Source organism: Amblyraja radiata, chromosome 9 (assembly GCF_010909765.2).
Source record: "Amblyraja radiata isolate CabotCenter1 chromosome 9, sAmbRad1.1.pri, whole genome shotgun sequence".
NCBI lineage: Eukaryota > Metazoa > Chordata > Chondrichthyes > Rajiformes > Rajidae > Amblyraja > Amblyraja radiata.
In genome coordinates, this window is record NC_045964.1 from 52,607,605 (window position 1) to 52,631,903 (window position 24,299).

General features: G+C 44.7%; 1 protein-coding gene across 1 annotated transcript in view; it reads left to right on the plus strand.

The window, feature by feature from the left end:
• Positions 1 to 24,299, plus strand: part of prkch (protein kinase C eta) — a 200,309-nt gene that overhangs the window by 98,359 nt on the left and 77,651 nt on the right. The window contains exons 3-5 of the mRNA XM_033027436.1: positions 15,442 to 15,616; positions 16,625 to 16,659; positions 19,183 to 19,265. Coding sequence (XP_032883327.1) covers positions 15,442 to 15,616; positions 16,625 to 16,659; positions 19,183 to 19,265 — 293 coding nt within the window. The remainder of the gene's footprint in view (positions 1 to 15,441; positions 15,617 to 16,624; positions 16,660 to 19,182; positions 19,266 to 24,299) is intronic.

Here is a 24,299-nt window from a genome sequence, read left to right on the forward strand (position 1 = left end):
CTATACTACCCCTTCCAAAGTCCACAATCAGCTCTTGGTTTTGCTAGTGTTGAGAGCCAGGTTGTTGCGCTGGCACCATTTGGTCAATCGGTCGATCTCACTTCTATACTCTGACTGGTCACCATCAGTGATTTGTCCCACAACAGTGGTATCATCAGCAAATTTTATGATGGAGTTCGTACTATATCCGGCTACGCAGTCATGAGTATAGAGTGAGTACAGCAGGGGGCTGAGCACGCAGCCTTGAGGTGCTCCCGTGCTGATTGTTATTGAGGATGACACATTTTCACCAATACGGACAGACTGTGGTCTGAAGTCGAGGATCCAATTGCAGAGGGATGTGCAGAGACCCAGATTTGAGAGCTTGGTAACCAGCTTGGAGGGGAGGATGGTATTAAACGTTGAGCTGTAGTAAATGAATAACAGCCTGACATATGAGTTTTTGTTGTCCAAGTGGTCCAGAGTGGTCCAATGTCCACAATGAGGTAGAGATGAATTGGACTGTACCCTAGCTTCTGGAAGGATCTTTCAGAAGCATGATAACAGAGGGGAAGAACTGTTTCTGAGTATGGTGGTTCATGCTTTGAAGCTTTCTGCATCTGCTGCTTGGTGGGAGTGGGGAGAAGAAAGAATGACTGAGTTGGGATAATTCTTTGATTATGTTGATGGCTTTTTCGAAGCAGCATGAAGTGCTGATTTAATCTATAGTGGGGCATCTGGTCTGTGTGATAGACTAGGCTACATCCACAATTTCCCGCAATTTCTTGTCTTGGACAGAGCTGTTCCCAAAGCAAGCTGTGATGCATCACAACAGTATGCTTTCAATTGTGCATGTGTAGAAGTTTGTAAGAGTTATCAGGGTGAACTTTTTTCACACAGAGAGTGGTGAATCTCTGGAACTCCCTGCCACAGAGGGTAGTCGAGGCCAGTTCATTGGCTATATTTAAGAGGGAGTTAGATGTGGCCCTTGTGGCTAAGGGGATCAGAGGGTATGGAGAGAAGGCAGGTACGGGATACTGAGTTGGATGATCAGCCATGATCATATTGAATGGCGGTGCAGGCTCGAAGGGCCGAATGGCCTACTCCTGCACCTAATTTCTATGTTTCTATGTTTCTATGTCATGTTGAATCTCCTCAGTCTGCTAAGGAGGTAGAGGCAGCGATGTATCTTCTTGGCTGCCACATTAATATGGTTGGCCTATGGTAGATAATATTTACACTAAGGAACTTGAAGCTCATAACCATTTCTATCATAGAAACATACAAACATAGAAAATAGGTGCAGGAGTAGGCCATTCGGCCCTTCGAGCCTGCACCGCCATTAAATATGATCATGGCTGATCATCCAAATCAATATCCCATACCTGCATTCTCTCCATACCCCCTGATCCCTTTAGCCACAAGGGCCACATCTAACTCCCTCTTAAATCCAGCCAATGAACTGGCCTCAACTACCTTCTGTGGCAGAGATTCCACAGATTCACCACTCTCTGTGTAAAAAATGATTTTCTCATCTCGGTCCTAAAAGACTTCCCTCCTATCCTTAAACTGTGACCCCTTGTTCTGGACTTCCCCAACATCGGGAATAATCTTCCTGCATCTAGCCTGTCCAACCCCTTAAGAATTTTGTAAGTTTCTATAAGATCCCCCCTCAATCTTCTAAATTCTAGCGTGTACAAGCCGAGTCTATCCAGTCTTTCTTCATATGAAAGTCCTGCCATCCCAGGAATCAGTCTGGTGAACCTTCTCTGCACTCCCTCTATGGCAAGAATGTCTTTCCTCAGATTAGGAGACCAAAACTGTACGCAATACTCCAGGTGTGGTCTCACCAAGACCCTGTACAACTGCAGTAGAACCTCCCTGCTCTTATACTCAAACTTATCTCGGCACCATTGATGCTAATTGGAACTTATACTCCACCACACTTCCTGGTGTCGATAACTAGCACCTTCCTCTTGCTGACAAGGGAGAGCTTGTTGTCCTGACACCATGTTACTCCATCTCATCATTATTCGTTTTCCGGCTCACCATAGTAGTGCCATCTGCAATCATATAGATGGAGTTAGAGCTGGATTTGGCCATGCAGTCATGGGTGTGCGGGGAGCAGAGTAAGGGACTGAGAATTCATCATTATAGGGCACTGGTGTTGAGATTTATTGTGGAGGATATATTGTTCACCCATCCTCGCTGATCAAATATATAGGTTTCACATGGTACCTGAAATCCTTTTGGTGCATTAACTGGAACAGAATTTTCAGAATTGATCCAAGTGGTTGCTAAGAGTTTGCAAAGAAATGGTAGGCTAAAAGAGCAAGGACACCAACCTCAGGTCTCAGTTTGTTACGTGCTCATCCATTCCTCTGTTGAATGAGTGCTTGTTAGCATTGTGTTTAAAACGGGGACTGAAGTGCAAACGATGACGTTACCTGGATGAAAGATCTAAATACAGGATTTGCAGCGTGTGAAGATTCACACTGATAGTGCGTAGGCTTTTTATTTTGACATTGTTCTAGTGGTTCCAATATTAATAAGGAGCTCCAGCTTTACTCCAAGCAGTTTTCCTGTTGCTGTTGGTGACCAAATATTTGTAAGGGATCGGCAGACCAATCGCACTTTAATGCTGTAGACAGTTGCACCTGAAGAACTGCAGCCGTTCAAGAAGGCAGCGCACCACCATCTTCTCAAGGGTAGTTGTGGATGTGTATTAAATATTGATGCAGCCTGCGAAGCCTGCATCCCTCGATGAATAAAAACAAATGTATTAGCTATACTAATCCTCCGAGAGGGTTTCTTGGTAATTTGACTAAATGTGGTTGTTTCACATTGGGCAAAAATCAAAGAGCTGCAGGAATTCAGTGGGTTAGGCAGCATTTGCGGTACACATTGCTATCCCATGTGTTAGTTTATGGTTCCCTCTTACTCAGCTGTAGAGTTCATTTCTCTTCGGTTTCCCATTACTGAGGACTTAATGAGGATTGGCTCGGTTACATATTTTTGGTTCATACATGAAACTGAAAATCTTAAAAGTTGAAGTTTTTTTTGCAGATGGAACTAGAATGAAGAAAAATCCATTGTTTGCGAAAGTCTTTTCTTCCATGATAGCTGATTAGCAAAAAAATGTTTCATTTTAACCACTAAGCAAAAATCGTCTCAACGAAATGTACAAATTATACATAAAAATATTTAGTGAATAAATGCAATAGCTCTGTAAATTAGAGATTTCATTCATCATGCGTTAGGCATTTGTCGTGGTCTTTCAGAATTAGATGGGATATTGCACTGGAGCAAGCTCCAGGGGAGTTGAGAGATTAGTTTAAGCACGGAAGAGAGGGAATCATTTGGCCCTTTCCTTTTCATTATTTATTCTTCTGCTGAATCTGTGCTGCCAATTACACCTCCAGCCCTGCTGGAAATGATGCTTAAAATAAGGACCCAGTGTTGAAAAGAAAATCTGTTTACTGGGTGTAAGTTTCCAAACATTCTTTCAACAAAGTCACACATTTTGGGAAGTGGGGCATGTGCTGGTGTCTTTTGTAGGCTACCACATAATATTCTCTAAAAGTAACAACATCATCATCATCACCATTGAAAACATCAACGGGCACGGTGCCTTACAATGCTATGTACGACAGTGATCGCAACTTCAGCTGGTGTGGATGGCCGTTGGCTCGCTAGGAGTTCATCCGCCCTTTGACAGGTCTTGTTTTTGGTCCTGCTGGGGGTTCACAGGCCCCTTCTCATGTGGCAAACCAGGTGGGGAAGATGGATTAGTCACCGACATTCCGACCATGAAGCAGGTAGCACGGGATTACATGGTACCCGTGGTGGGGAAAACTCCCCCCGACCTGACCATCATCAATCAATCTATAAACCTCTTCTCTAACAAGAACATAATAAATGCTCAAGTGTTCTATCATTCCAAGAACCGGAGAATGTTGTATTTTTCAAAATGCAAAGTGTAATTTGGACTTTCTTTCTGTGCATTGTTAAGGTAAATCAGGCTCTTCATCTTTCTAAAATGTTGTGGATGGGGTGAATGTCTAGGATGATGATGTGATGATAATCATATTGCTTTGTGTAGGAAGGAACTGCAAATGCTCGTTTACACCAATGATGGACACAAAATGCTGGAGTAACTCAGCGGAACAGATAGCATCTCTGGAGAAAAGAAATGTGTGATGCTATGGGTTGAGACCCTTCTTCAGCCTTCTTCAGGCTGCTTTGCCCTGAATGGTGTTAAGCAACATGAGAGATGCTGGGTGCTAGATTACAATAGAATACTCTCCATATGCAGTTTAGTGGAGAGTATTCCATTATACTTCTCACTTGTGGCCATCGTAGAGTCTGTTCTCACCTTCTCCATCATGGTCTGGTTTGGCTCAGCCGCCAAGCACGACACTTGGAGACTGCAGCGAATCGTCCGATCAGCAGAGAAGAGGAGTTCCCGCATTCTGGGAACTAGTCGCGGCCTCAGTATGGTCGCAGGAAATTTTTCAACATGTTGAAAAATTTCCTGCGACCGAAAATTGGTCGCCATGGAGAAAATCGATAATCCTGTAGTCGTAGGTGCAGTTGTAGTGGAGTTGCCATGTAGTTATGGGTTGTCGAGGTAGTCGTAGGTAGTTTTAGTTAATCGCCTTTGCTGACCAGTCATTTTCATTGACTCATTGGGGGAAAAAAACATAAGCACAAGCTTTCAGAACAAAGGATAGCCGACCACTAATGTTAAATGCCCAGCTTCACAGCTGTGTATCTCTGGCTTATCAAAAGCTGTCTGACTTCTTGAAAGTGTCTCCACTCCTTCTCCCCTCCCCTTTCTCCCCTCCACCTTCTCCCCTCCACCTTCTCCCCTCCCCTTCTCCCCCCTCCTCCTCCCCCTTCTCCCCCCACTTTTCCCCCCTTCTCCCCCCCTTCTCTCCTCCCCCCACCCCCCTCCCCCTCTTTTAAAGGACTTAGCTTACACTGTGCTAACCATTTTAACCTTCCTGTTCATCGTGGTGTGTGTCTGTATCATCTTGGCTTTGCCCTGTGTGAATTTCAAACAGCACTCCCCCCGCTTTCCCCGGCCCCTGCCTTTGCGATGTGTTTGTGTATGTGTGTGTTCCACTCTGACAGTCACCATTCCAGTTCCCGGTGTTTCAGGCGAGTGCCATGAACTTGACAGCCGCCGGCAGTCCGCTGAAAACTCGCCTAAGTGGGACAGTCCCTTGACTGTAGTCGTTATATAACAGCTTGGTTAGGGGTGCAGCCAGTTGTGGACTGCAAGTCTTCAGTGCAATAACTGGGATGATGCCTGCTCTTAGCTCTGCCTAGAGCTCTTATCCATCTCTTTCAATCATGTGAAATGAACTGAAAAAAATGGAGAATGGCTCCTATCAGGCTGGGGATCTCAGGAGGAAGTTCTTGAGCTGGATCATCTCTTTGACACTTCGGGGTGAATATGATTGTGAATGGGTTTTTTTGCTATGCCTCTCATGTGCTGGGCATGCCATTGTTAAGATAGAAATATATTTGGAGCCTCTGATTCTTGTTGCATGTTCAATTGTCCATTGGCATTCATGGTTTGATAGGTCTCCAGACCATTAACTTGACCTAATTTGGCATGAAATGTCCCTTTAGTCAAAAGTTATTTGGCAGAATGACTTGTTCCTGTGGGATGCAACTTTAGTCAGGGCAAATTGTTAGCAAAATGTAACTCTCATAATGGGAGAAAGATTAAAATAATGGCATCGTTGTTGAATTTTTGGGAGAAAATATATTTTGAAACCAAAATACTAGCAGATGGCAAAGAGTGATCAGGAAAATACAATGGCTGTGAAGGAGTTGCAGTGAAGGAGTAATATTTAAATATCAAAACAAATGCAGTGCTGTATTTGTAAATAATTTGCAGTTTTGGTTTGCAAGTGCGATGCATCAGTAAATAACTGTTGCAGTGCAATTGTGGTGTGGCTGCACCAGTGTCTGATTGCTATACATTAATGAGTACACAGGATGCCTCTGGTTTTGTAAATTCAGTTTACTTATAAATGGGGTGGAACATTAGTATGTGCTGCACAAACCAAGACAAGAAGGCTCCATGAAAATGCTCATCCTCAAACATTGTTGAACCCAACTGTGAATGGAAGAAATAAGATTGAATTGTTTTTAAATCTTCAATTCAAAGGACCACTCTACTTGGTATTTTGCAAAGGATCAACTTTCAGTGAAACCATTGCGCAGCTAATTTGATGCACTCCATGTGATCGTCCACTAGCTGAGAAATGGACCGGTACATGTTGATTGCACATACTACCTATACTACCTGGCCAAGTGGTGGAGTATCATATTGACACAGGAATTTATTCAACAATGTAAACGCTGCCGCAGATAAGTAGGTAACTGTAACCTACTAAATTACTACTCTTCAGTTTTCATTTAATTATCAGTTAACTGAAGGACTGAGTGATTAATAGAACTGTTAAACAATGTCATTTCACCTGCGCCCCATGTAGTTGTACGGCCATTTTACTCTTTCCCCTTCCCACCGCCACTTCCATTCTCTTCCACCTATAATCCTCACTCTGGCTTCACATTTCGTACTTCATCAATCATTGTGTCATGCTTTTTTCTCTTTTCATCTCTGGCCTTTGTCCTGCCATCTGCCAATTAACCACCCAACCCCTCACCTATATCCACCTGTCATTTGCCAGACTTTGTCCTCCCCTGCCCCCCCCATCTCATCCAGCTTTCTCCCACTTACTACAATCATTCTGTCGAAGGGTCCTGACCTGGAGTGTCACCTATCCATGTCCTCAAGACATGCTGCCTGGCCCGCGGAGTTACTCCAGCACTGAGTCATCTTTTTTTTGTAAATCAGCACCTGAGAACTAAAAGGGACCCGACGTGCCACGCCGCCGAGCACTAAGAGGAGCCACTGAGAACTAAGAGCGACCTGGTGGAGGGGCCTGCAAGAACCAAGAGGGATTCTGTGACATGTGGCCACATGCAGCAGCAGGGCCTAGTTCACCGCTGCGAGAAGCTACTGAGAACCTTTGAAACTTGTCGGCGACTGAAACGCGGCCACTCTTTGTGTACTGCCTAGTCTGTTGTATGATTTTTCCAGATTGTATGCAAAAACAAAGAATTGCACTGTACTTGGGTATATGTGGCCATAAAATATCATTGAATCATTATATCTTTCCCTCACCAAAGGAATGTTTGGTAATCCTAAATTTCCGCCAGAATATTTCAGCTCCAGACCTTATCACAGCCTTGACACAGACATAACACAAGGACTGAGGGCAAGAGCAGAGTTAAGAGAAGTTGTTCTTGACATCATAAGAGTTCTTGACCAAATGGTGTGTAAACAAAACCTGAAGATTCTGAGGTCAGTAGAAATCAAATATCGGGTGGTTATCGGTAGGCCGATTATCCCAGGTCTAAGCCATTTGTGGTTGTGCCTCCAACCCAGCCACCTACAATTGCTTTATTATTGAGCTTCTTTCACAAATGGGCAGTTTGCTAACAGTGATCAACTGTATATTCACAACTCCTGTAATAATGAAGTAGTTGTGCCAGCTTGTGATAGGATCTTTATGACATAAAGGTTTGATCTGGCATCCAACAGGCATCTTTTGCTCCACCTAAATATATGGCAGTATCCATCGTGAACAAACGAGAACCTATCAATTCCTGGGATCTTCATTTCACTGCAGTTATCAAGATCCCAGGAATCAACATGATGGGAGTCAGCACTGACCTAGACATTTACAGAAGAAAAAACAGTTGTTATTAGCTACGCTACTTGTAATGGATGCAAGACAGGGGCAGAAGCTGGGCTAATCCAACCGAGTTTGGGCATCACATGCTCCAGGCAATGTTGTGATGTAATTTGCCTGGATTGGCCCAGCTGAATCAATGCTCAAGGGACTCAGCACAAATACTATTCAACACCATTCTGGCAGGGCTGACCTTAAGCCGATTGGACCAATTGCTCCCAATTGGGCCCCACACCTAAGGGGGTCCCCCGCCAGAGTAATCTACTCTCGGCTCAGGTACATCTACCCCGGGTGGAGGGGGGAGAGAGGGGTGGAGAGAGAGTAGAGGGATGGAAGGTGAAGAATGGGATAGATTGGGTGGGTGTGTGAAGGGGAATGGAGAAGGGGGAGAGGGGGAGGTGGGTCGTTCCCGCAGTCCCAGGGCAGCGCTCCCGCCCCTCCAGTCGCCGTGCTTCACACACACAGCCCCGGCTCCACCCCTCTCTCTCCCCAGGGAAACGCGGTGAACAATACAGGGAGGGCTGGGCCGGGGGTTGGAGCAACGTTTACAAACCTCGGCCTCAGCTCACACCCGTCCACACGGACCCCGGCATCCGCTCCCACCGCCGGCACTCTCCCTCCCTTCTCTCCTTCCCTTCCCTCCCTTCTCTCCTTCCCTCCCTCCTTCATCTCTCACTTTTCCCTTCTCTCCTTCCCTCCCTCCCTTCTTTCTCTCCTTCCTCTCTCTCTTTTCCCTTCTCTCCTTCCCGCCCTCCCTTCTTTCTCTCCTTCCTCTCTCTCTTTTCCCTTCTCTCCTTCCCTCCTTCCCTCCCTCCCTTCTTTCTCTCCTTCCCTCCCTCCCTTCTTTCTCTACTTCCCTCACTCCCCACTCTCCTTCCTCCCTACCTCCCTTCTCTCCTTTCCTCCCACATACATAACGAACAGACAACTAACACACACACACATCACGCACAGACAACACACACACACACACACACACACACACACACACACACACACACACACACACACACACACACACACATCACGCACAGACAACACACACACACACACACACACGCACACGCACACGCACACGCACGCGCACACACACACACACACACACACACACACACACACACACACACACACACACACACACACACACACACACACACACACACACACACTCTCACACCCGCCCCCAAGTTAGGATGGGGTAGAAGCCCAAAATGTAATGCCTGGACTGGTTCTTCGCCAATAGTTATTGGTTTGCCAGGATCTAGATAATTTTTTTTTTCATTTCACAGTCACTAAAACAAGTGATATTGTAACTATGTACTTTTCAGAGGTGATCTACATATTTTGTTTGTTACTTGTAGGCTTGCATGTATGCAATTTTATATTAAAATGTAGCTTAGATCTGTTTGGTCCATTCTCACAGGCACTTTTTAAGCGCGCATTTTGATTGCTTTCCAATCTACCATAGAGATATAAAGTCTATAATAGACTTTATTTGTATTTCTATTGTGTGTGTGTGAACCAATAACTCCTTCATTTTACAAATCCTCCTGACAACACAACCCATCCTCGCATTCCTTCCTAATCCCTGAGTCAATAAGGCCTTGAGAAACTGCCATCCCTCAAATGTCTGCAACTGAGGCATCAAGTCCACCAGACAAGGGCAACAAATGTGGTCTTGCTATTGTTTCCCACAGCACAAAACCTACTTTATTCAACAAATGCGTATCTAACAATTAATGTAGCATGGTCCGAATGGAAAAACAACCCAATATTTCAAATCTGGATCAGCATCTGACTTGTAAATTGTGACATAAATGAAGTGGCAACCATGACATGTTTCTATTTTACAAATCAGATGCTGTGTAACTTGCAAACCGTAGCATTCACAAAATGTTCTGGTAGTGAATAAAAGTATAGGACTTGCAAATTTGAATGACGATCTTTCTCAGAAACGTGTTTGGGTATTAAAAACAAACTGGTGGAGAAACTCAGTGGGTCATCTGAGGAGGGAAATGGACAGACAACGTTTCAGATCAGATTTGAACTACAGATCGATGTTGGGTCCTGTAAGGATGATGTAGCCAAGCCACACAACACTGGGAATATATCTTAGCTTCAGACTGGCCTCTGCTCTACATATTGGGGTGGGCTGTGTTCATTTCACGATTTAGACTTTTACTTTAGCCTTTAGAAATACAACGTGGAAACATGCCCTTTGGCCCACAATTTACTATTTTTCACCCAAGCCAATTAACCTACAAACCTATATGTCCGGAGTGTGCGAGGAAACCAGAGCACCCAGAGAAAACCCACGCGGTCACAGGGTGAATGCACAAACTCTATGTACATTTTCTATGTGTACTATGGCAGGTCGAGAGGCAAATCATCATCACATTGTCAAGGAGAATTGTCAGTTGCTGTTAAATGGTGAGGCAGTGTTCACATTCACTTCTTTCTCTCCCAATCCATAAGCACCTGATCCAGGGGATCGGCGTGTTGCTTTTAAATCAGTAAGGTGAGAGGGGAAAGAAGTGCAAATATTTCACACACAGGGGGGATATATGGAATGAGCTGCCAGAGGAGATGGTAGAGGCAGATACTATAAGAATATTTAAAAGACATTTGGGTAGGTACATGGACAGGAAAAGTTTAGAGGGATATGTTTTTAATTTGTGTAGGTAGGACTTGTATAACTGGGGCAACTTGGTCGGCATTGGCAAGTTGGGCCGAAGGGCCTGTTTACGCATTTCTGAATCTATGACACTATAACTATGATATTTATTTGCAGTGTTCAAGGATTGAACTATGAGGAGAGACTGGAAAAACTAGATCCATTAGTTGCCAGAGGGGGATTGATGAGTGAAATCTTGAAGGTGCCGAAGTTTGACAGAGACAGAACAGATAGAAGATGCACAGCGCTAATTCAAAGCTGGAGAACAAGGGAGAAAAACTGAAAATGGTTGAAAACTAATTTAAGTCCAATTAAAATTGCAAGGTTGTGATCAATGCTTAAAATAGTTTCCAAATACACAAGCATATTTAGCATCCATTTGGATGAAATGATGTGGAACTATGTTTCGTTAAAGGATAAGAAAATCTCAACCTCACTTGTATTAATCTTGTAAGAGTCCCCGTACCTATTGCACCCTGTTTTAAAATATGCTCTGCTGCTCTATTAAGCAGAACAAGAGGCGGAGATGGTTATTTTATCCACCTAATGGCTTATTACGGCATTGAGGTTTGCAGGCGCCCTCACACATATTGTAATTCCTACCAAACTGAAGGTAATTTGAAACTAGGTGTGGCCACTTTTTATCACTGAAACCACGGCTGATCTATTCACAAACTGCTACCTTTCTCATTAATTTCTGTGTTTTGTATTTCAACCTTGATATTTGGAGGGTTTAGTTTAGCCTGAAGATACAGCATGGAAACAGGCCTTTCAGCCCATCGAATCCATGCCGACCAGAGGTCCCTGTAAACTAGCGCTATCCTACTGTACAATGTACAATTTTTAACGAAGCCAATTAACCTGCAAACCTGTACGTCTTTGGAGTGTGGGAGGAAACCAGAACGCCTGGGGAAAACCCACGCGGTCATGGGGAGAATGTACAAACTCCGTGCAGACAACATCCATAATCAGGATCGAAGCTGGATCTCTGGTGCTGTAAGACAGCAACTCTACCACTGCGCTACCATGCCACCCTTCAAAAAGAGCGTGACCATCCAGTAGGGAGGTGATTCAGGGATGCTTGTGTGCTAAACCTGTGCTTAACCCAGTGTAGTGTGGATCATCTTTGTGAAGTGGAAAACTTTCTGGAGTATTGCGGCACCTGCTAGCGCACGCCGATATCGAACCCGGCGTTCGGATGCCGCGGTCACGTGACACGGGAGGGGCTGCTTGTTTCGCGCGGATTTTCACCTGCGCGCGTTAGTTCAGCGCTGACCACCGTTGTGGGCAGACGTGTCTGGAGAACCTGTATACTGGATATCGAACTTTTGAATAAAGATCTGTTGAAAACTCCAGTAGTCGTTTCTCAGACCACTAAAGTATGTTTGTTTTATTGGTTGGGGATTTCAACCTTTGCTTTCACGGTCATGGTTATGTAGATAATTTTCCCTGCATTTTGACATTCAGGATTAGTATTATATTAGGGTTTCGGCCCGAAACGTTGCCTATTTCCTTCGCTCCATAGATGCTGCTGCACCCGCTGAGTTTCTCCAGCTTTTCTGTGTACCTTAGTATTATATTAGTTGACTTTATGTCATTGCTTCTCTGAACAGCACTTTTTTAAGAGAAATAACCCAGTTCTTAAGTATTTAGCACCATTTATAGTCAGTTGATCATATTACAATTATTTTAATAAAGGTTATGCTGCAAGTAGGAAATTGGGAAGCTTCTCGCAGAGTTCCGTTTTATGGAATGCAGGAAGCCTTGCTTCTATTGCACTTCATTTATTAACCAATTTTATAGAATATGGGTTATTAATAGGTAACATGGTGTAGCATCTATAAACTTTGCAACATTTACTGTGAGTTTTTAATCTCAGTTGATAATGTGTCAATCCACCTTTATTTTTTCAATTGTGTTATCTGCTCACTGATGTGGAACAGCAAAGGCAGATGGTGAAAATAATTGGAGCAAATCATAAAATATGAAAGGGTGAATTTTCCCAACATGATCATGCTTATGAATTCTGAGAAAGTAGATCATTCCCCTTCAGAAATTTGTCAGTACACCTTAACAAAATCTTCATAATTTTATATAGTTCATACATGAGTACAGCTTTATGACCATTTTTTCCCCCCAGTTCATTTCTTGTGGTGGGTCACATCTGAAATTCTTGTTTCTCACATAAATTGACTGGAATTTGGAAAGTGATGTTTAAATATCAATTCAGATGTCTTGATTTCGAGCAAAGGAAGGGGGTTAAATTTGTTCAGTCACACTTGTGCTTTTATTCAGAGCTGTATTTCTGTTATTGTTCTTGGAGATTTCAGGGTCTGTCAAGTTTATACTGCTCGTCAGCTTTTCCTTGCTTTGTAGTTGGCAGGTATGATGGCAATACCACCGGGCGATGGTGAAAATCTTACACTAATTTTAGTGGATCAATTTAACAGCCAACTTGAATGCTGGGATAGCTCGTTGTCATGGCAATTGCTTCCTTTTACATTCTATCCATTCAAAGAAATGCTGAGATGTACTAGCAAACTCAAAGGGCCAAATTACCTATTCCCTTTGTTGCTCCCATATCTTCTGTACAAAACAGGACTTGGGCTGCTGTCTCAGTGATTCAATTATATTTTACTTTCACATATTCCTAGAAACAGTGAAATGCTTTGCTTTGCATACAACTCGGTAAAATCATAGAGCAGTCCTCACCTACGCAGTACACAAGAGTCGCCACGTTTCTGGTGCCGACAAAGTTACAACTAGTAAATTTCCACAAGTGGGAGAGTCTAGGACCAGAGGCCATAGCCTCAGAATAAGAGGATATACCTTTAGAAAGATGAGAAGGAATGTCTTCAGTCAGAGGGTGGTGAATCTGTGGAATTCATTGCTGGCTGTGGAGGTCAAGTCAATTAATATTTTTAAGGTGGAGATTGACAGATTCTTGATTAGTATGGGTGTCAAGGGTTATGGGGAGAAGACAGGAGAACGGGGTTGAGAGGGAAAGATAGATCAGCCATGATTGAATGGCGGAGTAGACTTGATAGGCTGAATGGCCTAATTCTGCTCCTAGAACCTTTGAATTTATGAATTAATGAACAGAAGGTCGCCGAACTAGAGAGTCTGGGGGACTGTTAGAACTATATTGGTAAATATTCTTTAAGCCAGCAAAGATCAAGGCCATTTTTAAATAAAAACTTCCTTACATAATACTTTTCTGATTAGTGAGAGCTTGGCGACTAGGAAACCTATGTGCACATTATTACGGCTTTGCAATTTTTTTTTTGGTTAAATATTTTTCCACGCAAACTGAGACTCTCCCAAGCATCTAAAGGCCTCTTTAGGAAACTTGGAACTTTCTTCCCCACCATTTGAAATATTGCTCATTGATCATTAATTAAGATTGCCTGAGCAATGCTTTCACTGCACCTTTGGGTGCATGTGACGAATAAAATTGACTTTGACTGGCTTTATAAAGGGTACTATTACAATCAGAGAACTGAATAAGGTATATAACGTAAGAAGAATGCTCAATGCTGATCGAGAGGTGGCATCATTGGTATCGTGGGCCATCATTTATTGCTCATCCCTAATTTCCCTTGAGTGTTGGTAAGACCATAGACATAGGAGCAGAATTAAGCCATTCAACCCATCACGTCTACTCCCCCATTCAATCGTGGCTGATCAATTTTTCACCCCATTCTCCTGCCTTCTCCCCATAACCATTAACCCCCCTCCTAATCACGAACTTATGAATTTCCGTCTTAAAAATACCCAAATACCCGCCACAACGGTCTGTGGCAATGAATTCCACAGAATCGCCACCCTCTGCCTAAAGAAATTCCTCCTCATCTCCATTCTGAAGGCATGTTCTTTTATTCTGAGGCTGTGCCCTCTGGTTATAGACTCTACTATTACTGGAATCATCCTTTCAACGTATACGCCATCTCCGCCTTTTATTATCAGATAGGTTTCAATGAGATACACCCTCCTCCTTCCAAATCCCAGTGGGTACAGGCCGCAAGAAGGTAGTGAGCCACCTTCTTGGAGAGTAGTTCGCCCATAATGTTTTGGGAGGCAAATTCCAGGATTTAGACCCAGCAAAGCTGAAGGTAGAGCAATATTTTCTAAGGCATGATATAGAGAGCATGCTGACCGGTTGCATCGTGGCTTGGTTCGGCAACTTGAGCACCCTGGAGAGGAAAAGACTACAAAAAGTAGTAAACACTGCCCAGTCCATCATCGGCTCTGACCTTCCTTCCATCGAGGGGATTTATCGCAGTCGCTGCCTCAAAAAGGCTGGCAATATCATCAAAGACCCACACCATCCTGGCCACACACTCATCTCCCTGCTACCTTCAGGTGGAAGATACAGGAGCCTGAAGACTGCAACGACCAGGTTCAGGGATAGCTGCTTCCCCGCAGCCATCAGGCTCTTAAACCTGGCTCGGACAAAACTCTGATTATTAATAACCCATTATCTGTTATTTGCACTTGATCAGTTTATTTATTCATGTGTGTATATATTTATATTATGGTATATGGACACACTGATCTGTTTTGTAGTAAATACCTACTATGTTCCATGTGTTGAAGCAAAGCAAGAATTTCATTGTCCTATCAGGGACACATGGCAATAAACTCACTTGAACTGGAACTTGAAGTTGCGATTTGAAGGAGAAGCAGCTCTTGTCCTTGGTGGCAGATGGGAGTATTAAAGGCAAATAATTCCAAGATTTGAAGAAGTGTCCTAACCCAAAACGTCATCTATCCATGTCTACCAGTGATGCTGCCTGACTCGCGAGTTACCCCAGAACATTTTGTGTGTGTTTTATTTAATTCCAAGGTCTGCAGGATGACCTTTATACTCAGTAGCAGTGATGGTTCAGCAAGTCTGATTTAAATCCCCTTCTGTGCTGGACACAAGCAAGCATGATGTTGCTGACCAGAATGTTGCTCTTGATTCAGGGGATTCGGTGATGCTTTTATCTTGTACTTTCTGTTTCTTAGAGCCTGAAGAACAAGTGAAGCACAATGTACCTGAAAGGGCATTCAAGGAACGCATCGTTTCCAGGAAACGGCAAGGTGCGATGCGGCGAAAGATTCACCAGGTCAACAACCACAAGTTCATGGCTACCTACCTGCGCCAGCCCACGTACTGCTCCCACTGCAGGGAATTCATCTGGTAGGAAGCTTCTGTGTTTAGCTACTGGTCATAGAGAATTATATCAGCGTGGAAACAGGCCCTTTGGCCCAATTTTTAGATTCCTATTTAAACTTTTCCCCTTCACCTTAAACCTATGGTGTTAAAGTTGTCACTTGCCATTTGTTTAGAAGTTATACCCTGCACATCTACCAGGATCTCTCTGTATCTGGGACATGCCTTCAAATAAAAAGTTGCTTTTATAGTAAAGTACAACTGTGTTCCACCTCTTGGGGCAGTGGCACAGTGGTAGAGTTTCTGCCTTACAGCGCCAGAGATCTGGGTTCAATCTTGACTGAGGGTGCTGTCTGTATGGACTTTGCATGTTCTCCCTGTGACCGCATGGGCTTTCACCGGGCACTCCGGTGTCCTCGCACACCCCGATGACATGCACGTTTGTAGGTTAATTGGCTTCTGTAAATTGCCTCTAGTATGGAGGATGTGAAACATCGAACTAGTGATCAATGGTCAGTGTGGATTCTGTGGGTTGAAGGGCCCGTTTCCATGCTGTATCTCTAAAAAAACACTTAATTTCAGGCTCTTGTTCATGTAAAGACTGCAAAGAGAGCCCTGTTGTTGAAACGCATTTGCTGCTGAATTTCTTTGAATAGCAAAAGGAGTTTGCCTTGTGCATCAGAGTACTTAAGAATGAAGCTTACTTAAAATAAATGTATTGTCTCTATTTATTTATTCTGAGAACTAAGAGCTGAAATATCGACTGGGAAGGGTGCTGCAGAAAGGCAAATCCCAGATTACCATATTGCCAAAGTAATGTGGCAGACAAGAGAGAACAGACATTAGGAGTTATTTCTTTGTATGGTGCATAATCAATGTATGAGCAGACTGGCAGGCAGGGTGGTTGACAGGAGGGAGCTAGATGCCGATAGAGCTGTGATCATGTGAGGGAAGTAGAGAGATGAGGGGAAATGGACTGACAACTGGTCTCCGTCCCAATCTAACCAGTGATTTCTATTTCTGTATAATCCACAGGGGAATCTTTGGCAAACAAGGATACCAATGTCAAGGTAATCAATCATTCTTTAATCTAATGAGACAAATTGCATAAATTGTAATAAATTGCATTGGATCTGGAATGGAATTTGTCAAAAACACAGCCTCCTAATGTTGATATAGAGCCACCAAACACCACACAGAGCCATGGACCTGCAGTCCTCCCGAACCCACCACACAAACCACACAACTGCATCCAACTGCACTACACAGCTCACCCGACCCCAACATGCTGCTCACCTGACTGCACCACACAGCCCCTTACCATGGAACACAACTATAATGCCCCTGTCCCACTTAGGAAACCTGAACGGAAACCTCTGGAGACCTTGCGCCCCACCCAAGGTTTCCGTGCGGTTCCTGGAGGTTCCCGGAGGTTTTTGTCAGTCTCCCTACCTGCTTCCACTACCTGCAACCTCCGGCAACCACCTGCAACCTCCGGGAACCGCACGGAAACCTTGGGCGGGGCGCAAAGTCTCCAGAGGTGTCCCAGGTTTCCTAAGTGGGGCAGGGGCATAAAAGAGTGGCACAGTGGTTCAGGCTGGTAGAGCAGCATCCTCACAACACCTGAGACGTGGGTTCAATCCTGTCCTCGGCTACTGTGTGTGTGGAGTTAACAAGTTTTCACTGTGACTGTGGGTTTCTTCCACGTGATCTGGTCTCCTTCCACATTCCACAGACGTGTGATTTTGTGTATTAATTGGCCTCTGTGAATTGCGGCTAATGTGTAGGGAGTGGATTGGAACGTGTGATAACATAGAGCTTGTATGAGCGGGTAATCAACAGTTGGTGTGGACGTGTGGGTTGAAAGGCCTGTTTCCATGCCGTATTTTCAATGGAAAAAAAAGAACTCTCTAAGTCCCAATGTATAGTCCTGTAAATGTGCTATGCAGTCCACTCAGTCACAATACACAGCCCAGCATACTCAAATAGTAGTCCCCACAGTAACATACAGCCACAAATAACCCCCCCACCCCCACCCCTCAACAACTGCGATACCATTCCTCTTGCTATGATACATAGCCTACCTTCCCAACCACAGCACATAGCTTTCTGACCATGATACACTGCCATATAACATCATCACATGGCCACCCACCATAAAACATGGTTTCCCAAGTACAGTACACAGCACCACACCTCCCCCTCCCACTGTACCTAAAGCCCGTCATATAAACTTATGGTATACCAGACCCCAGTGATCCCCACCTTCCTGGGGACCTCCATGATGTGAACTAACTTGGTCTGTAACGGAAAGGGTTTATTAAGTGGACAGAAGTATCGACATTAAGATGCCCTCAAAGATTATTTGGGAAACAGTAACATTCGCACCAATATGTGGGAATCCTTAGCCCATAACTGTTCGATACAGAGAGGGAGCATTCAGAATGGCACTGCAAACCTCGAGTTCATCATCCATGATACACAGAAGCTTAACACCAACAGCAGAAACAGAATTTCTTGTCTCAACTGTGGTGGAACCCTCCATTCCCACATTGACGTCAGCTATCTCAATCACCATGGGATCAGAGTGGAAGCAGGTAATGCCCCTGTCCCACTTAGGAAACCTGAACGGAAACCTCTGGAGACTTTACGCCCCACCCAAGGTTTCCATGCGGTTCCCGGAGGTTTTTGTCAGTCGAAAGTGGTTTCCGCTTCTTCTATGTTCCGGCGATTATTTCAAAAAATTAAAAACCAGCCGCGACTAAAAATAGGTTGCCGTTTTAAAAATCGGTAATTTTTTAGTCGAAGCCGGTTGCGATGCTAGTTGAAGGTGGTTGCCGGAGGTTGCAGGTAGTGGAAGAAGGTCTTACCTTCCACTAGCTGCAACCTCCGGCAACCTCTGGGGGGGAGGGGGGGGTGTGGTCATTGGGGCAGGCATTGGGGAAAAACATCCGTGTTAACCTGCATCTAAGCAGATTTTCAACTTTACTGCCAGATTTGAGAATCAACTAACCCTCTATTCATCCCAATCGGATCATCGGATTTGGAATCTGGATTCTCATCCATTTTTACTGGTTGGACCCTTTGTCTCGAACTCCAGCAGCCGGTGTAAAGAACATTCATTAGGTGCAATTTAACACTGCTGACTGGGACATATCCTTGTGAAGAGTCGCATGGGAGTTAAGAAACATCTGCATTACATTTGAACAAAGTCAATTGATTAAATTTTTTTTTAAATGTAATCAATTAAAAAAAAATTTTAAAGAAACCATTTGCTTTTTTAAATTCCTAGCCTGCAGTTTTTTTTGCTGACAGTATTTCCTCAAGTGTTTGAAGGTAGACTTTACCTGACCACAAAAGCCAAAAACGAGGAACAAACAAACTTACGTCATGCTCATTCCTGGTTCGCTAGGCTGAGATGTGATTCTTCGAAAACATTACTGCTCCCGCAAACCAAGGTGCTTCATGAGCTTAACCATTTCAGTGTTTTGCATAATAAAAGCTACAAAAATTAGTAAGAAATATGATGCGCTCACAGAATTTCGCTCCACAACGCTGTGCTTTATTAATCCTGGTTCCTGTTTGGTTCGCAGTTTGTACATGTGTGGTTCACAAACGCTGCCACCAGCTAATTGTCACAGCATGCCCCAGAATAAAGAAGGAGATGAAAGCAGAGGTAAGTGCAGGCCTGAGTGCATGTGTTCAGTGAAATGTGGTCAGATGTGGCTGAGTGACTATATATGTGTAGTTCTCTCACTGGTAGTAGTATATATCTATGTAGTTCCCTCACCAGTTCACACAGAAAGGAAACGTTAAATTTGAATAAGTAAATAAAGTTGATTTATGAAGAAGTTAAGGTAAGTAAAGAAAACCAATGATTAGTTTCCTGTTTAAAATCCTAACAGGGTCACAAATATCCTATAGGGGAACAAATATCCTATAGGGGAAGAAATCTGGAAACACAAGAGTCTGCCGATGATGAAATCTGGTGCAAAAAACAAACTGCTTGGGGAATTCAGCATGCCAAGCAGCACCTGTGGATAATTTTGGTCCAGTGGTATTGAGGGTGTCTTGCCCGTGTGCGGACATGGCGCCGATGGACGAAGTAAAGAAGTGGAAGCCAAATAACCGAATGGAAACTAGGCCGAAACGGCAAATAACCGAACGGAAACAAAGCCAAAGCGCCAACTAACCGAAAATGTGGAACGCCTAAAAGCCAACTAACTGAAAGGTTGCGTCGCATAAAAGCAAACTCACCGAATGGCCGCTCTGCCAAAACGCCACCTACCCAAAAGGCGGTGTCGCCTACAGGCCAACGGACCGACTGCCGCTCAACAGAAAAGTCAAATAATGGACAGGACGTTGTCAGGGGGCGGGACTTGTTAGCGATTGGTCCAGACCCCCGCGTCCATCACATCACTGTGGAGGGATGAACATTGTCCCACACCTCCGCTCCACCCGACCCACAGCGAGGGTGGAGGTGGGAGAGTGGGGGCTGTCCCGAGGGATGCGCACCTTCGGCCCTTACAACTTGTGCTTGGGTTCAGATTGCTCAGTCACATATGGCTTGTGTGGGAAAATCCCCCCTCCCTCTCCCTTTCTTCCCTCCCCTCTCTCATCCCCTTCTCCTTCTCTCTCCCATCCCCTCTCTTCCTCATCTCCAACCCTGTATACCCTCATCCCCTCTCTCTCTCTCACCTCTCTCCTTCTCTCTCTCTCTCTCTCCCCTTGTATCTCCCTCCTCTTTTCCCCCTCCTCTCCCCCTCTCTCTCCTTCTCTCTCTCCCTTTCTCTCCCCCTCTCTCTCCCCGCTCTCACCCTTCTCTCTCCACCCTATCTCTCTCTCTCCTCCTCTCTCTTCCCCCCCCTCTCTCTTCCCTTTCTCTCCTCTCTCACCCATTTCTCTCTCTTCTCCCTTCTCACTCTCTCTTCTCTCTCTCTCCCCCCCCACTTATGCAGAGCGACTATAAAAGTTGAGAAAACTGGCACTGACAACAAAGATAGACACAAAATGCTGGAGTGACTCAGTGGGACAGGTAGCATCTCTGGAGAGAAGGAATGGGTGGCATTCGGGTCGAGACTCTTCAGACTCAGTCTTCAGGTCTGAAGAATGGTCTCGACACGAAATGCCACCCATTCCTTCTCTCCAGAGATGCTGCCTGTTCCGCTGTCCCACTACAGCTATTTGTGTCCATCTTAGGTTTAAACAGTTTACCGATTCTGGTGTTTTGTGCGTGGGAGCTTGCTGTGTGCGTTCCGAGCGAGAGTGGGGGCTGTCCCACACAAGCCATAGGTGACTGGACAATCTGAACCCAAGCACCAAGTTGTAAGCGGCCGAAGGTGCGCATCCCTCGGGACAGCCCCCACTCTCCCACGGCCATCCTCTGCGGGCTGCGGGTCGGGTGGAGCGGAGGTGTGGGACAATGTTCATCCCTCCACAGTGATGTGATGGACCAATCGCTGACAAGTCCCGCCCCCCGGCAACGTCCTGTCCGTTATTTGACTTTTCTGTTGAGAGGCATTCGGTCCATTGGCTTGTAGGCGACGCCGCCTTTTGAGTAGGTGGCGTTTCGGCAGAGCGGCCATTCGGTGAGTTTGCTTTTAGGCGACGCAACCTTTCGGTTGTTTGCTTGTAGGCGACGCCGCCTTTTGGGTAGGTGGCGTTTCAGCATCCCGCCCCTTCGGTTAGTTTGGATTTAGGCGTCCCACCCTTTCGGTTAGTTGGCGTTTCGGCTTCGTTTCCATTCGGTTAGTTGGCGTTTCGGCTTCGTTTCCATTCGTTTTTTGGCTTCCACTTCTTTGCTTCGGCTTCTCGTCCCTCGGCGCCACGTCCGGGTACCGTCTTGCCTGATGCAGAATCCCAACTCAAAATGTCAACCATCCATTTACTGCCACAAATGCCGCCTGACCTGCTGAGATTGTCCAGGGTACAACATCTGTTTATTGTACACGGTCTGGCCTACGTATGATTCCAGCCCCACAAATATGCTTGAATCTTAACTATTGCTTAGTTCGGGAGGTGGACAGTTCATACTTCTTTGCCAGCTGTGTCCACTTCTTCAATGAAACCTGCCTCGTTCTGAGGGAGCTTGATAGAACAGATGTTAGGTATCTAGAAACAGGGTCACAGTCTTAAAATAGAGTCATTCAGCAAGGGGCTAAAGTGAAGGTTCTCCCCCCAGGGGATGATACAATGATACAATTTATTTGTTGTCATTTGAACCTCATTGAGGTTCATAGAATCATAGAGTGTGGAATCAGGCCCTTCAGCCCAACTTGCTCACACCGGCCAACATGTCCCAGCTACACTAGTCCCACCTGCCTGCGTTTGGTCCATATTTCTCCAACCTTGTCCTATTAATGTACCTGTCTAACTTTTTCCTAAATGTTGGGATATTCCCAGCCTCAACTACCTCCTCTGACAGCTTGTTCCACACACCTCATTGAGGTTCAAACGAAATTTGGTTTCTGCAGTCATACAAACAAGTAGAAGAACCAAGACACAACACAATTTACACAAACATCCATCACAGCGAATCTCCTCCTCACTGTGATGGACATAATGAACCTGTGGAATTTTCTGATGAACAGAAAACGTAGCAGGGGTAGGTCACTGAGTCCTAGAGATTAAACTGCCATTAACTAATATCGTGGCTAACCCTGTGCCTGAGGTACATTTCCCTGCATTGGAAACATTGGACTCACGTTCATTACTCAGTAGCTCAAAATGAAAGGATTTCACCTCTAGTGGGCAATTTCTTTGTGAGATAAATTGAAATGTACTTTAGCGATGGGAAACATACTAGTGTGTAAGGTCAAGGATCTTCCCTAATTGTAACTGCAACTCAGTTGATTGCACCCAACTGTTTGAACTTGGGAGGTTCCGGTCAGACTCTTGGTGTATACAACTCCAAAAACCCAATGGTGGAGTCATAGAGTATTACAGCACAGAACCAGGCCCTCTCAGCCCAACTTGTCCATGATGCCCCATCTAAGCTTGCTTTTACCAATGTTGGATCATATTCATCTGAACCTTTCATAGAATCATAGAGTGATACACTGTGGAATCAGGCCCTTCGACCCAACTTGCTCACAGCGGCCAACATGTCCCAGCTACACTAGTCCCACCTGCCTGTGTTTGGTCCATATTCCTCCAACCTTGTCCTATTAATGTACCTGTCTAACTTTTTCTTAAATGTTGGGATAGTCCCAGCCTCAACTACCTCCTCTGGAAGCTTGTTCCATACACCCTCCACCCTTTGTGTGAAAAGGTTCCCCCTCAGATTCCTATCAAATCTTTTCCCCTTCACCTTGAACCTATGTCCTCTGGTCCTCAATTCCCCTACTCTGGGCAAGAGATTCTGTGCATCATTCTGATCCATATACCTGCCCAAATGTCTTTAAATGTTGTTACCATACCTGCCTCAAATAAGTCTCCTCATAGACGAGGGATCCCTTTGCACTCATTTGAAGAAAAATGAGAAAGTTTTGCCCAACACCCTCGACAATATTTAACATTCTCTCTGCATCAGAGAAATGCCTACCATAGTAACCTATTTATTACTGTATTGCTGTGCAACATAAAGGAAGTCATTTCACTCCATCGAAACAATGCTGGTCGACAGAGCAGTCCCTTTCCACTCCTCATTTTCCCTGTAATATATTCTCCCCACATTCCTCACAACAGATTGTAACACTCACCTACACACACGGGTCGATTTAGAATGGCTAATTAATCTATCATCCACACATCTTTGGATCTGAAACCGGAATAAACCAACATGATCACAGTCACCACAGGAGGTCAGGAACTTTTGTCGCTGGTACTTTGAGGCAGCAACTTTACTAGCTTGACATGCGCAAGTTTGTGTCATGTTCCTTTCATCACAAGAAAGGGTCCCAACCCAAAACTTCACCTATCCTTGTTCTCCAAGGATGCTGCCTGACCCCGCTGAATTACTCCAGCACTTTGTGTCATTTTTTGTAAACTGGCATCTGCAGTTCTTTGTTTCTACATTCTGCCGGTTTTAAAAGTCCTTTTGGAATATCCTGAGATGATGAATGGTGTTAGGGAAAAGGGAATTCTTTCTTTTGAGCCTGAAGATATATAGAGTGTGGGCTGTGCAGAAAGGTCTTTTTCCCACTATGTATCCAACATAATGTATCCTCCTGTTTGTCTTCCTGTGTTTGTTCAGCCTGTCACAACCTCTGCAGATCAGCACAGAGAGGTTTGAACCTAAAGGAATGGTTGAGTGGAAAAGGCAGGCATGGATTTCAATTGAACATATCAACGTGCAGTGAAAAAATGGGGTTCGTGCATCAGTGGCCATACCTCTGTGGTCATACCCTGACTGCATGTTCAACTCATGCCCAGAAATATTTGAAAGCTAAAATTACACTCTCTGACATGCCACACAATGTAGCTGTCCCAGATGTTCTGCACCAGATAGGAACCCACGCCAGACTCGCAGAAGGCACATTGTCTCCCCATCAGAAATTACACTTGACAAAACTGGATTCTTTCCAGTAGCTGTAACTTTATTTTTGGTTGAGGAGTTGACAGCTTTCAGATCCTCAATCATTGCTCTGCTTACCCCACTGTTTGACTTCCAGTTTTATTGTCGTTGGCTCATAGTCTGTTAAGTAAAACAAAAGCGCCCCCTGGTGTTAGAAAATATGAGCGCCCATATCCAAACGCTTTCATTTATTTG